The following is a 14163-nucleotide window of genomic DNA, read 5'->3' on the forward strand; positions in this document are numbered from 1 at the left end:
TTCTGCCATCCCTTCCCCGTCCCCTTTGATAAGGGCCTCAGCTGAAGATGGAAAGATGACCTAAACCACAGTCTCTGACACCAAGAAATAATGCAAAGATGTACTTTATTGGTAACACTGTAAAACTGTTATAAGGCAGGGGATGTTACAATCGTCATAGCAACAAAGTAATGAGCCACCAATGGAAATGGTCACAGGAATGAATCAGAAAAGAAATAACAGACAACGTACATGCAAGGGAATCCCGGGAATACCTAAAAGAACATGTTTTAAATTTAGACTGGTTTTTAAAAATAGGGCTTCTGAGTTTCAGTTAAACAATAAGTCATCATACAAATAAAGCTACTGTTTCTACAGGAATCTAATGGATTTAGTACAGGAGAGGGGGTGGGGGGGGGGGGGGTTAAGATGATGTCAGGTTATGGATGGACAAACTTGTCCTTGCAGAACCATAAACAACAACCAGTCATGGACAACTGAAATTTGATCAGTGTTGATTAATCAATCACAATCATGATGTTACAACAGTCCAGAGAGCAGCTAGAATGGATCGGGTTGAGATGTGGCGGGGATCTGGCGAACCCCAGTTACCATTTGGGTGCAGTCCGCATGGAATGTGCACACGAGAAAAATGTAATTAGGTCACAGTTACCTAATTAATATTAGGTATAACATTAGGTATTAGGTATAATATTACATTACAGTACGTCACGATGTTCAGGCTTCGGTGTGGAGACAAACTGTCTCAGAGCCGTGGTAAAGTGCCCATTGCTCCAAAACACACACGGTCCAAGTACATGATATGGCAGTAATGAACTACAAGAGAAGAAGAAAGATGCACCAATGTGCACACAGGCATGCACACCACACTGCTACCTTGCACACATAGCACACACACACATGGTGAGAAAAGAAATGAGAGCAATAAAACAAAGTTATGACATCATAACTCAAATGTGAAAACATGTAATGTAATGGTAACATACTGGTAAAAGAAACTCAAAGACAAAGCTAAAGTTTATATTAGTCCTGGGCCAATGTATACGGACATAAACAATTGCTAATATCTAATTTCTGAATTCAAATTCTGGATCAAAATTGGAAAAAGGGGGCAAAACAAAGGTACATTGGAAATAAATACACCTCAGACTTTAACATCCATGTTTGAACATAAGTAGTCAGGAGAGCAGATATCCCACCAGCAGGCACTAATCTTTATCCAGATAAACATTCAGTTCTCAGCCAACATTAAGATTACATGTTAAGAAGTTGCCTGTCTGTCTAGGTCTGCACAGTATTGCAAAATCTGAAACGTGGATGACGTGGAGTTTAACAGCCTGGTCTGATGGAGCACTGTGGACACTTTAGACAACGGGATCAGTGATGATTCACAGTGAAGGACAAATAAAATAAATAAAAACAAAAGGAGAAAAACACACACCAGTCCAGCGAAACAACCGTAGCAGTCAAGAGTAAACTCAAGGCTCAGAGACTTTCCAAGTCTAACAAATACGAGAAATGGTGATACACAAGGTGCTCACGGTCATGGAAAAAGAAGAGGGTACGCTCAAAGCACTCCAAAAATTAAAAAAATAAATAAATCAAAGACATGGACAATCCTGACTTTAAAGAGCGAGATCAGATTCATAACTTTCTATCCCACTAAACATGACCTGATCTGGCCCGAGCCCGGGCCTAACTCTAGACTGGGTCCAAAGACTGGACAGACACAGCTGCTGTCTAGGACAGAAAGGAAAGTGGGACATTCCAGTCACTGCTCCGTGAGCTGTTACTCTATTAAACCTTAAAACTAAAAACACACTTTATACTTTTCAGCAAGGAAGTATGAACACAGAAGAAGGACCTATTTAAAGTGGGGTCCAAACAAAGAATGTTGGCGCTGGAATGTATGGCTTGCATATGTCTGCGTGTACATACACCACACATATCCTGACAGACAGAGGTGCAAAAATGAGAGGGCATGTTTGCAACCAGAAGCAGAAACTTCAGACTGCTTTCTTTCAAGCCTCTTTTGCCCCAAAGGTTTGATTTCAGTGTTAATTGGTACCATAGATAACTGTACCTTATGATAATAATAATATTTTACAGGCATCATCATGTAATTTACTCAAATGATTTAGTTTAGCTTTTGAAAAAATACAGGTCTGTAAAACACAAAATTATTTTCTTTACAAGGGGTATTTAAGCCAAGGTATCTTACATTTGTGGGGCATTTTTATAAGATCAGTCTGCCCTACTGTGTATATCTATACATATACATACCTACAAGCACACATCCACACACACACACACACACACACACACACACACACCATATATATATATATGTGTGTGCGTGTGTGTTTTGGAAGAGATGAAATATGACCAGGTAGTTAGAATTGCTTGTCTTACTTGCCTATATTACTTAATTTGTGCAATAATGACATTAAAGTTGCATTACAGTTGCCCTCACATGATCATCTGCACTGGCCTCGCCCATGGTAAGAATGACATTCGTGTGGAACCTCCCATTCCTCAGTCCTCTCCCCTGCTTCGCACACACACACACACACACACACACACACACACGCACGCACATGCACAAGCACACGCGCACACGCACACGCACACGCACACACACACGCACAATGTAACCTGATACCTTTGCTCACGAACGGCATGGCTAAACGCACAACAGAGTTCAAACAGCATGTTGACAGTGCTGAGACCTGCGGGTCTTATTTTCAGAGTAAACATCCTTTTTCCCACCACCACGTGCCCCTCCCTGATAGTCACCTCCATAGACGTATATATCTATATCTATATATGTCTATGGTCACTTCCGCCACTCAGACATCGAGCATCACTCTGTCTTTTCCCTAACAACTTCCTGCTCCTCGCTCTTCCTCTCCTCCTCTGCCTTTTCTCCCTCAATCTTCCTCTCCTCCTCTGCCTTCTCTCCCTCGCTCTTTCTCTCCTCCTCTGCCTTCTCTCCCTCGCTCTTCCTCTCCTCCTCTGCCTTCTCTCCCTCGCTCGCTCCCTTCCTCTCCCTCCGGCCTCCCTTGAACAGCCGCCCGAACAGAATGCAGGCGACGGCGATCAGGTGCATGCTGAAGTAGATGGAGCTCCAGTAGCTGACGGTGTCGCCGGCCTTGAGCAGCACGAAGCCCATGCACATGTAGTCGTAGGCGCGCATCTTCAGGAACCAGTGGACCCAGTCGAAGGCGCTCTGGCCGCGGGGGCCCAGGCGCGACCGGACCGAGGCCTCCATGGACGTCTCGGCGGCGATGCACAGGGGGATGGTGAGGAAGGAGAGGTAGTAACCCGCGTGGAGGCCGTGCCAGTAGGCACTGATGAGCATGGTCCAGCCAGCCCTGAAGACAGGAGGCACAGAGGAGGAGAGGGGGAGAGAGAGAGAGGGAGGGAGGTGGAGAGAGAGGGAGAGAGGGAGAGAGAGGGGGAGATAGAGAGGGGAAGTCATTTAAAAAACTGTCTGTTTATAAGGTCCTTTAAGTCTTACTGACAGCTGATGGCTTTAACAGAAAAACGAGACAAGGTAATAGTAAATGCTTACTTGTGTGTGTGTCTTACCTGTATGTTGGTGTATCTCTCCTGTGTGTGTGTGTGTGTGTGTGTGTGTGTGTGTGTGTGTGTGTGTGTGTGTGTGTGTGTGTGCGCGCACGTGTCACTCACCTGAGCGCGTATGCTTTGAAGGGGGCGTTGGGGTAGATGTAATGGTGAAGCCACCACTGGACCGTCATGTTCCAGTAGCGCATGCCGTGCCTCACCTTCACACAGAAGTCTGTGTTGAAGCAGTCGATGTTCTGGATGGTTTTGAAGTCATACTGCACCGGGGTGTCAGGGTCAGAGCTGGACATATACAGACACAGAGGGGGATATAAAACACCAAGTTTAGAAACAGGAGGAAGCAGCCAAATGATGGCATTTCAACCCCTGCACTCTAACAATATATGTCTGTCTGTCTGCACTGTTTTGAATGCATTGACCTTATCAACTAAGTGACAAATACGATGGTTGTTATAGTGTTGCTGCTTCCTGGACACGGTTTAGATAAGATCAGATGCTTGTTTATTCTACAACTGATGTCAGTTGCAGAATGTCAGGCTACTAACAGTAGTCAAAACATTATATAGCCCATATAGACTGTATATAAGCCCAATAGCCTGTAGTTGTGTGGATTATCTGCGTAGATGGATTACATCATCACCAATCACCGTGATAAACTGGGAGCGATAGCTCCGGATGTAAGAACAGGACCAAATGGGGTGCACCTGAATGCAGAGAGTTCCAAACATGCAATTTCCTTCATTTTTAAAGGGATTTTAAACAGAATCACATGTTACGTAGTGATACATCTTCTTAATTAAAGACATCCATTTGGAGAGGCACAGAAACACCCCTATAGGTTAACATAGGTCAGGCTCCTACACAAACGTCCATACATTAGTCCCCTGGTGAGACCAACCTGAACTGAACGGTGGGTCCCCCTCCAGGCTTGGACAGCGCCCCCTCTGGGTAGCAGCCCAGTCCTGCGCTGATGCAGCCTGCCTCTGCCCCACACCACGCCGAGTAGAACCGCATCCGGAACACAAAGAACACAGCGACCATGTAGAGGAACCTGCGGAGACATGGACGACATTATTTACACCATAAATCTACACGTGTGTGTGTGAGTGTGTGTGTGTGTGTGTGTGTGTGTGTGTGTGTGTGTGTGTGTGTGTGCGCACGTTCAGTAAGTGTTGAATTAGAACAAGATAGACAACAATGAAACATTATGACAAGAACACATTATAGAGTCCCTTAACTTTTAATTATTATTAATAAAGCACTTGTGGTAGCACACTGTTTCTGGTTTCTGTTCTGCACACTGTTAAGAGGGTGTGTATAGAAATAACCTCCTACATGCCTACACACAGACACAGGGCTTTCTGTTCCATAACACCACTGACCTGAAAAAGAAGTTGTGCTCCAGAAACTCGTCCGTGCGGACGTAGGCCAGGGGGAAGACGACGTTAACGGAGAGGAAGAGCGCCGCGTAGACAGGCACCATGCGCAGCCGGTGCAGGCAGGGGTCCAGCCCAGGCAGGGAGAGCGGACGAGGCTGCTGCAGCCAGTCTATATACGTCTGGTACCGGAAGAACGGACCTGAGACACGGCAGAATGATGGAGCGAGAGAGAGAGAGAGAGAGAGAGAGGAGGAGGAGAGAAAATATGGAAAGAGATGGGGGGAAAGGAAGAAAAGCAAGTCGAGAGGATAGTGATGATTGAGAGGAGAGTCCAAGAGAAGGGAGGGGGAGTGTTTGGGGGGGGGGGGTGAAAGTCAGAAACGCATCCGGCCACCCAGAGAAAGAAGAAGAAGAGTTTGAGCATGATGGCAGGTAGTACAGGCATGAACATGATATAACATGAACCAGAGGGGTACAGCAGCACATGAACCAGAGCAAGATGGAGGAGAGGGTAGCAATTTGGAGAAGCATAACACCATGCCAGACGGAGAAGGGTATGGTAAAAAAAATACACAGACAGACAGACAGACAGACAGACAGACAGACAGACAGACAGACAGACAGACACACACACACAAACACACACACACACACACACACACACACACACACACACACACACACACACACACACACACACACAAAACAGAGAGGGAAGAGAACTGGTTAAAAAAAAAAACAACGTGAGACAACTCACATCACACATCACGTGCGACTAGATGCTGACAGGAAAAGAGACAGAAAGTGCACATGTTAAAAATTATTAAATTAAAAGGCAACATTAACATTAAACAGTAGCGCCTCAAACTTTACAGTGACAATGAACAGCACACAACAACAGGGGGCGTCATAAACTGACAGCATAATAATAGCTGTGTATTAATAAGTAAATAAATGTATTACACACAAGACACACACACAAATAAACCTACCTGTCATTATACCCACATAGCAGTAGCTATAGGATATGACATCATAGAGGGAGGGCTCGTGGAGAAGCCCGCCCACCACAGGTGATTTGGAGAATGAGCTCACTTCCTTTTTCTTTTCCAAGTGAAAACACTTCACCTCATTGGCTACACTAACCATCTGCGGAGAAACCACAGCAAATAAACATTACAAATGTGCTAACTGGCTAAACAATTGTATGTTCAGTCAAGGACACTTGATTATGTGACATAACGCACATCTGGCAAACAAGACTGAACTGGAGTTAAGATGGAGCACCCTCTTCTTTGAAATGTGAATCTTTAGTCAGAATTTATTTGAATCTTTAGTCAGAATTGACTTAATTATTGAGCCAGTAATCCTTTACTGGTTCCTATGACCCTAACATATAGTATATAGGATACTGAATATCACACAGAATATTAATTTATGTTTAAGATAAAAGTTTATCTATAAGATATAAAAAAAATTGTGGCAGAACTGTTCAGACTCTGTGACAGTGAGACACATCAACATACTGCTTTCCAGTATAAAAAAATACACAAATTGAGAAATTATCCTGTTGTTGGAACAACTGTGCAATAAAGTCTATGAATAATCCGTGCTTTTGAAAGAGAGATGTGAAGATTTCCGTGATACTGATCTCCCACCAAAAATCGAACTTCCTGTTTTTTGCTTTTTTTTTTAAAACATGCAAACCTCAGTTGTAGCTGCTGGGGTCATGGCCGCATTCAGCTCGCATCAAGGCAGAGCCTGCAGAGCTCAACACATGTCTGAAAACCATTTTCAAATTGGCATTTCAACTGTTTTTAAAGCAGCCGGGGGAAGTTGTCCCAGGCCCAGAAAGCTTTTGCATTATTCGTTTTTAATACATTATGCTTGCTGTCCATTCATTTATCGTCATGCTAATGCCTAAACATGCCTTAAGGGTAGCCTCACGTTGATTTAGTAAACGAGGTGGTGTAGAGAAATTGAGACGTCAAAATATCAACTCACATATCTGGCGCACATAAGCAAAAAAGACATTATACAGGCAAGGGAGCGAATCGCTAAGTTTCTTAAATAAGACAGACATGCCGGGGCTTCAAAAGAGCAAGGTGGGACATGTTGTTGCTATATTTGCCACCTTAATCAACACGTGGTCCTCATCACAGTAGCCTATACTGCTGAAGCTAACATTAGTTGGCTGGCTGACTAGCCACTACAGTAGGCCATTCTTAATCCTAGGGGCCCATTCACTCACTTAGCCTACATGTGTCATTGTCAGTGGATCGTGTTTTACATAATATATTACCTTATTACCTTTTTTATCTTATGAGATGATCTTATGTTAATAGGCTTGGCTACATGTGTGACATGATTTCATACACGCCTGTCTATGATCCAGTTGACGTAACAATAAAACATGGTGTCGAACCTTCGTTCAAGCGTATTTTCACATTAATTGGGGTGGAGGCAGGGGCCCATTGAAATAATGTTGTCCCGGGCACAGGCATCATGCACGCCGGCCCTGGCCATGAACATGTATCCCAAGGAGCTGACATTGCTACTGCACCTCTTATGGCCCCAGCACAGCGGCTTCAGCTGAACACATGCCAGATCAGGGCCAGATCAGGGCCAGATCAGGACTGGACTAAGACCAAATCTGTTCCTGAGTCATCAGATACCCAGTTAATGCCAGTTAACAGCAAGATATGCTACACTAGTTATATACCTAAAAAACTCTTTGGAGAGAGGGCTGTGCCATCAATGTTTCCCCAAGACATATATCTGTACAAATGATAACACTGACTGACAACAACACAGACACACACACACACACACACACACACACACACACACACTCCTCTAACCTTGAGAGTGAGTATAAGCTGAATGGCATTGGAGAATGGTGTGGGTTGGGGAAGGCCGACCCAAGTGGCCAAACGGAAGAAGAGGAGGTAGAGGAAGGTCCAGCCCAGAGAGAAGGCGGGGGCACTCCTGCCAGGAAATAGGGACATTTTAATATTCATGCATGCTTTCAAAATGGCCAATCAATCTGGACATTAAGTTCCACACATCAGCTGAAAACAGATAACTAATCTGAGAATGTTACACAGTGAGGCTGAGACTACATGAGCATACCATGCAATCATTAAAGACCTGTTCGAAAGCAGTCATGGGCCTTCATATTCATGAGCTAAACACTGCCAAAGCAGTAGCCTACTTGGCGACCACCCTCTTGGTTTTTGTTCAGATGTGAATAAGACCCAAATGCCTCCAAAGCCAATCTAACGAGGATGCGGGCCAGAGATAAGTAAAGGTGTTAGGCAGAGATAAGCCGAAAATGCAAGTGTCTGAATCGTGAATCTACTGTACGATCTAATTTTATCACAGAGTGTAATTGAGGTTAGAGCTTGCACGCCACAGTGGAGCACGCTTGCCTGTGATTGCCTTGCTATACGCTAGCTCAGCCCACTGAACACTCACCCCTGGAGGGTTGCTAGAAATAAACTGTGAAAATCCTCAAAAAAACAATATGTTCCTGGTTAGAGATCTCCCTCCAAACAGATTTGGTTATGTAAGAGTGTGTGTGTGTGTGTGTGTGTGTGTGTGTGTGTGTGTGATGCAGTGTTATGTAAAACATGTTTGGGGATCAGCTGCACTCATACCCACCTCCAGCCGAGCCTGATGATGATCCATGTTCCCAAAACCGTAATCAGAGAATGTAGGGTGTGGATTCCACAGGTTGCTATAGTTATAGTCAGACCTAACAGCAATGCTGCCCCCTGCTTGACTGGAGGACCTGTCACACACACACACACACATAATCACACACTCTAGTACATTTGTGCTGGACATTACACTGATGAAAGTATTCAACCCTCTTTTCTGTAGTTCAACCTTAGCTTCCATGGCACTCAGCTAAGGACACATACATAAATGCTGTGACGTGCTGTCACTTACTAAGATAACGGAAAAGGAACCCAATAGGTATTGAAGCTGCAATGAATCCCAGGTAGACCAGCTCTTCTGGTGACATCTCTGTGTTTCATGCAAACACCACCAACACACTGTCAGGGAACACAACACATAGCACCGACACCGTAAGCACATATAAACAATGGTATTGTTCTCCGCATGCAAACACGCTAACAAACTCGTTGCATATGATTTCACTAACGTAACCAAATTTACAGCATGCAAGGAAGCCGAGGATTAGCCAAACAGATGATCAAACAGTTTGATTAACTTCAATGTTGTCTGTGTAACCCTTTTCCTCTCAAATTGACACCTTTCATCTTATGGTAAACAAAACAACTTACAAGAAAATGACACCGATGACCATCAATGTGCATAAAGTAACCAGAAGCTAAGCCTAACGTCTGTTACACTACAGCGGTTGGCGTAAATCCGTCAAGAACTATGCTGCAGACAGTTTCAGAGCACAAATCTGCGCTTGCACCACGGTATCCCAAGTTTCACCAAGTGCAGACTTATAGTTAAGCACTCTGAAGTAATCGGAGGCTGTGGCAGTGTAATGCAACGTCTTCAGCATTTCGCAAGATATTTCATAAACACTTCATCCACTATGCTTCATTTCCGTAGGCTTTCATGACTAGCCGTGCAATATAATTTCGCACATCAGTAAATCAGAACCAAAATCAAACAGGGCTTGTGGCCCAAAGCGATGGAAATGACGTTTTGATGTTTTACATTTCTAAAGTAATATCTATTCATTCAAAACCCACCGGTACTTCAGAAGGTGTGTCGACTCACCAACATACCAATAACGTTGGTGTAACTGGCTGTAGCTAGCAAACGTTAACGTTCATGAAAATCGACAGACGCCTCAGAATGAACTGAGTCCAGTCTTCATGTACACAAAAATCTTAACTAATGAAATCTCTTGTTATGCATACTCACAATAAAAGCGCTTGTGTCAAATTAATAATCGCTGCTCTGCCCGATTTTGTTTCTGAAAGCCTCCAGTCGTACCAGAGGTTGCTGGGCTCCACTTCCTCCTACTGTCCCCGCCCACATCGGCGCGTCAACACTTGTCACTCAAAGTCATTGTCCCACCCTTCTCACAACGTTTATCGCGTCTGATATAAATGAATGCAAGGTAGAACGATATTGAGCGAAAGTTTACAAAAAAACATGGAATTCTCTCTATACGTGACTTGCACAGAACTCCAAAGAAAAGCTTATGGTAGGGTATTGAGATTGCATGATTTGGATCAGATTATGAAACAAATCAATAGCGTTTATATTTGAGGACAAATTGACAAGAGCACCTCAAAACTGAAAAAAAAATATATATATATATAACAGGTTGTCTTGTGAAGTACTGTCACCAAGAAAATCACATTTTCCCACAGATATACTTTTAATCCTATTCATGAATGATATGTTCAGATGTCAATTACAGCATCCACTCAATTCGCTAAGAGTAACCCAAAGAGTTTGCCTGTATTAACACGTAGTCAATTTCACCTTTTTAAAATCTGAACCGAAATGCTGATCTAATATCAGAAATCACCAGTGCTTCACTATCCATGTCAGAATAACTCATCACCATTTTCCGATTGGGACAGGCAAAAATATGGACAATGTCCAAGAACAATCAGTAGGGTATTGCATTTACCAGAAGCGTACTAGTGGACAAACCAAAAGGAGAGCAGACTTTGTTTTAACTTTTTTATTGAAAACTGTGGAGGGTTTTGAAACTCAGATGTTCAGCAGTTCAGTCCCCTCTTCATCATCCAGCTTAGTCCTCCTCTTCATCATCAGCTCCTCCAGCTCCAGCCTGGCCCTTCTTGGCGTTCTTTCTCTTCACACGGCCGGGACGTCCACCGCCATATGGAGAGCGCAGGGAGAAGTCAATGTGCTTCTGGCTGTCCAGTCTCACCACAAAGGATGGGATGTTCACCACCTGCTTGCGCACACTGAAGGGAGAAACAGATGGGGAAAGGTGAGTAGTCACGCCTGCATTAATGCCAAGGTGAATAGTTTCTACACACACCACCATGCAAGCTAAGAGTTAAATTACTGGTCTTGACAGGCCTCATTCACGAGGAATTCTTGACACCACGGTGGAGTCTGACAAATTTGTTAATATCATCGGCCTGCCAAGAACCATTCTCCAATGCAAAACTAATCAAGACATCCGCTCACAGATGAGAACCCATGATGAGATGACAATTTACCTTACCTGATAGCCCAAAAACCATGGTGGCATTACAGCCCCAAGTCTCGATCAGCAGCTTAGGGTCTGGGCAGTCTTACTGACAAGGTATACAGCTTAATTGCCGAATTGACCTTGCGGAAATATTTAATTCCCAAATCATCAGGGTGCAAAGGTTGGACCACTACCGAAAAACAGGAAGGACAACCGCAATGAAGACCCAAGTCACAGAATCACCACTGTGGAATCTCAGAAGACTGACGTTCCCCAACCAGCATACAGGGCAAACCTGCCCTGCCCGCAGTCCAAGCTCATTCCCACCCCCAGCACTTACCGGATGTGCCTCTGGCGGATCAGCACGCGGGCATGGTGGATGCTCTTGGCAAGCCCCAGCTTGAACACCTGGGTCTGCAGCCTCCTCTCCAAGAAGTCCTCAACCTTCAGGCCGAGGATGTAATCCAGCTTCATCTTGCCCTCATCCAGCACACCGATTCTCACCAGACGCCTGAGCAGGGCGTTGCCTAAAATTAGAAACATGCAATATTGTAACAAACGTGTAGGACTAAAGAATAGTACTGTAAATATGTTTTTGGCAGGCCTCATTCACGAGGAATTCTTGACACCACGGTGGAGTCTGACACATTTGTTAATATCATCGGCCTGCCAAGAACAGTTTTCAAAATACCTGTTAAAACAAACACGATCCAAAATGTCCCAGACACAATGCTAATTGGTGTACGATTAACCATGAACATCTTAATACAAAGTCTTGAACTACATCTGGTTTGTCACTCCGACTTTTACCTTCAAAGAGACGCTTGGCATCCTTCTCATCCAGGGTGAGCAGCTCTCTGGCGGCTTTGCGGATCTTGGCAAGAGTAAACTTAACCCTCCACACTTCTCTCTTGTTCCTCAGTCCATACTCACCTGGGGAAATCAACAAGTTAGTAAACGGAGACAACACTATAAGAATTTCAAGCGGATGTCAAACGTGCAGTACATACCAATGAGTTTCAACTCCTGGTCGAGACGGGACTTCTCGAAGGGACGGCGGGGAGTAACGTATGTCTTGCGACAAACCCAACTCCTGGCAACGGGCATGGCGGGTTACTTAAGCCTAGAAAACATAAGGTTTCACGTTCACAGAAGTGTCCAATTGGTCAGCAGAATTGAATGTTTGAATAAACTGGTTAAGATAAAGGACATTGGTACATGAACCAAATGTTAAGTTACTGGTCTTGACAGGCCTCATTCACGAGGAATTCTTGACACCACGGTGGAGTCTGACAATTTTGTTAATATCATCGGCCTGCCAAGAAATATTCTCCAATGTAAAACCTTGCGGAAATTCGTCGCACTAGCTTAAGTTAGCTGGCTAATATTAGCTTGGTAGGGTGGTTAAGTCACTGCTTGGCATCCATTACAACCAGGCAAGCTACGGACTATACGGGTAAAACACCAACGAAACATGCGTTATAGTGTATATAAAGGCCAACAGATGCCACACGTGGGCATTCGCAGGCACGAAAAAAAGGCATGATTAAAGCCGTATACTCGACTAGGCCGAGGAACCACCTCATGGCTACCGTTAGCCATTATAGCACGTTGGCTTTCACATACTAACGTTTAAATTCAATTATTCATGCACAACAATATTAAATGGCAGTGTTATAACTGTCAGTGTTTCGGAAATACATATAGACTGTTGAGTCACATGCTTCTCTACACAAGGAAAGTTAAGCCAAAAATGTGTCCGCCATTACCTGTCTTCCTCAGGCTTGAATAGTAAAGAGACTGCATGGAAGTCTTCACCGCCTATATATAGGGGATATCAGCAAACTACATTTCCCACTAGCCATTGCGACTTTGTGGTCACGAACATGCGACCGTTTGATGGAAATGTTACTGTACTAAATGTTAAAAAATGTCAGATGTCTTTTTTTTATTCTGACAACAAATCACCCATGCAAACGCAAACCACTATTTTACATTAATTCCATCACTTTGTTCTCAAATAGACTCACAATATATGACATTGTAGCGTAATTGTCAGTTATCTTTCAAACTAAACCAACGTCCATAGGCTAGCTTGATTTTGACTAATTTTGTATCACTTTAATATGACGGTTGAGCTAGTTTATGGTAATATAACTATTTGTAGTGGGTAAATTACTATTATTTTCATGTGGGGCTGACCTTCAAAAACGTACTTGCTGCCCTCTGCTGGTTAGTTTTAGTAATAGTGTAATTTATAGCCCTTTGTTCAAAACAGTCGCCAACGTTCAGGGAAAGTATTTGATTGACTACATTGATAGGACTTATCGGTGTGTTTGGGGTTGTCAGTGTTCTGTTAATTAGTTTTTTTCTTCTTTAATGCCAGTGTTGGATCAGTCTGTTAATTAAGGTATAGGCCCTTCCGTCCTGCTGCCCTGTCTTGCTATCTATTTCAAAATGGTTAGCTACACATATTATCACATCTATATGCCAACGCTAAATTTTTCTGTGATCATATGTTACCTGGCCTAAACATCTATTTGGCTCATTTATATCCGTTAGACGTACAGGGACGCAAGTGCAGCTATGCATTATTTCTACATAAACCAACCTATGCAAAGCTAAGTTTGATGCCATGTATCTATGTCAAAGTTGAATACACTGGTGTATTTAAGTGTTGTTTTTGTGTGTCTAACTTGGTTCTTCACCACTCTTGAGTATCAGCCAGGATTACACATTACCTGCACATGGTGGTGTCACTCACAGTGTAGGGTACATTAAAACATTTAAAATATGAGTGGTTTTCCTAAATTTGACACTAAAGAAATTATTTCCTTGCATTAAGCCTCTTTGTTAAACAGTGTTTTTTATGCTGAAAACAGAACTTCACACAAGAGTGAGTGCAAGAGTGCAACCTCAAGCTTACATGCAGGAGAGGGCCTATTAATACAGCCTTGAAACAGGACTCTCTACATGTGTTTCAGTATGTCAGAGTGACTACATGACAGATGGACACATACGCGCGCA

The 14163-nt window shown here is 43.6% G+C and overlaps 2 protein-coding genes across 3 annotated transcripts; both read right to left on the bottom strand.

The window, feature by feature from the left end:
• Window positions 1-88: 88 nt before the first annotated feature.
• Window positions 89-10508, bottom strand: mboat7 (membrane bound O-acyltransferase domain containing 7). Of its 2 annotated transcripts, none has more exons than XM_042709076.1 (9): window positions 9882-10508; window positions 8922-9028; window positions 8631-8760; window positions 7829-7955; window positions 5960-6116; window positions 4971-5166; window positions 4487-4639; window positions 3694-3870; window positions 89-3374 (listed from the first exon to the last, which is right to left on the bottom strand). In XM_042709076.1, the coding sequence occupies exons 2-9, from the start codon at window positions 8995-8997 to the stop codon at window positions 2864-2866; spliced, it is 1527 nt and encodes a 508-aa protein (XP_042565010.1). In that variant the 5' UTR covers window positions 8998-9028; window positions 9882-10508; the 3' UTR covers window positions 89-2863. The 2 variants fall into 2 exon arrangements, with proteins under 2 accessions (XP_042565010.1, XP_042565011.1); XM_042709077.1 differs by having other exon boundaries at window positions 9707-10508.
• A 133-nt stretch (window positions 10509-10641) lies between these two features.
• On the bottom strand, window positions 10642-12991 carry rps9 (ribosomal protein S9). The gene is made up of 5 exons (XM_012829200.3): window positions 12906-12991; window positions 12147-12259; window positions 11947-12069; window positions 11477-11663; window positions 10642-10903 (listed from the first exon to the last, which is right to left on the bottom strand). Exons 2-5 carry the CDS (start codon window positions 12241-12243, stop codon window positions 10726-10728), a joined length of 585 nt encoding a protein of 194 aa, XP_012684654.1. The 5' UTR covers window positions 12244-12259; window positions 12906-12991; the 3' UTR covers window positions 10642-10725.
• Between the last annotated feature and the right edge of the window lie 1172 nt (window positions 12992-14163).

Source organism: Clupea harengus, chromosome 11, assembly GCF_900700415.2.
Source record: "Clupea harengus chromosome 11, Ch_v2.0.2, whole genome shotgun sequence".
Taxonomy (NCBI): Eukaryota; Metazoa; Chordata; class Actinopteri; order Clupeiformes; family Clupeidae; genus Clupea; species Clupea harengus.

Coding starts and splice junctions, on each gene's coding strand:
- rps9 (XM_012829200.3), bottom strand. CDS start 12,243: ATGCCCGTTGCCAGGAGTTGGGTTTGTCGCAAGACATACGTTACTCCC. Junction 12,070..12,146: donor CCAGGAGTTGAAACTCATTG/GTATGTACTGCA, acceptor TGATTTCCCCAG/GTGAGTATGGACTGAGGAAC. Junction 11,664..11,946: donor TGCCAAGCGTCTCTTTGAAG/GTAAAAGTCGGA, acceptor TTCTAATTTTAG/GCAACGCCCTGCTCAGGCGT.
- mboat7 (XM_042709076.1), bottom strand. CDS start 8,997: ATGTCACCAGAAGAGCTGGTCTACCTGGGATTCATTGCAGCTTCAATA. Junction 6,117..7,828: donor AGCTTATACTCACTCTCAAG/GTTAGAGGAGTG, acceptor GTTTCTCCGCAG/ATGGTTAGTGTAGCCAATGA. Junction 3,375..3,693: donor TTCAAAGCATACGCGCTCAG/GTGAGTGACACG, acceptor TCCTGTCTTCAG/GGCTGGCTGGACCATGCTCA.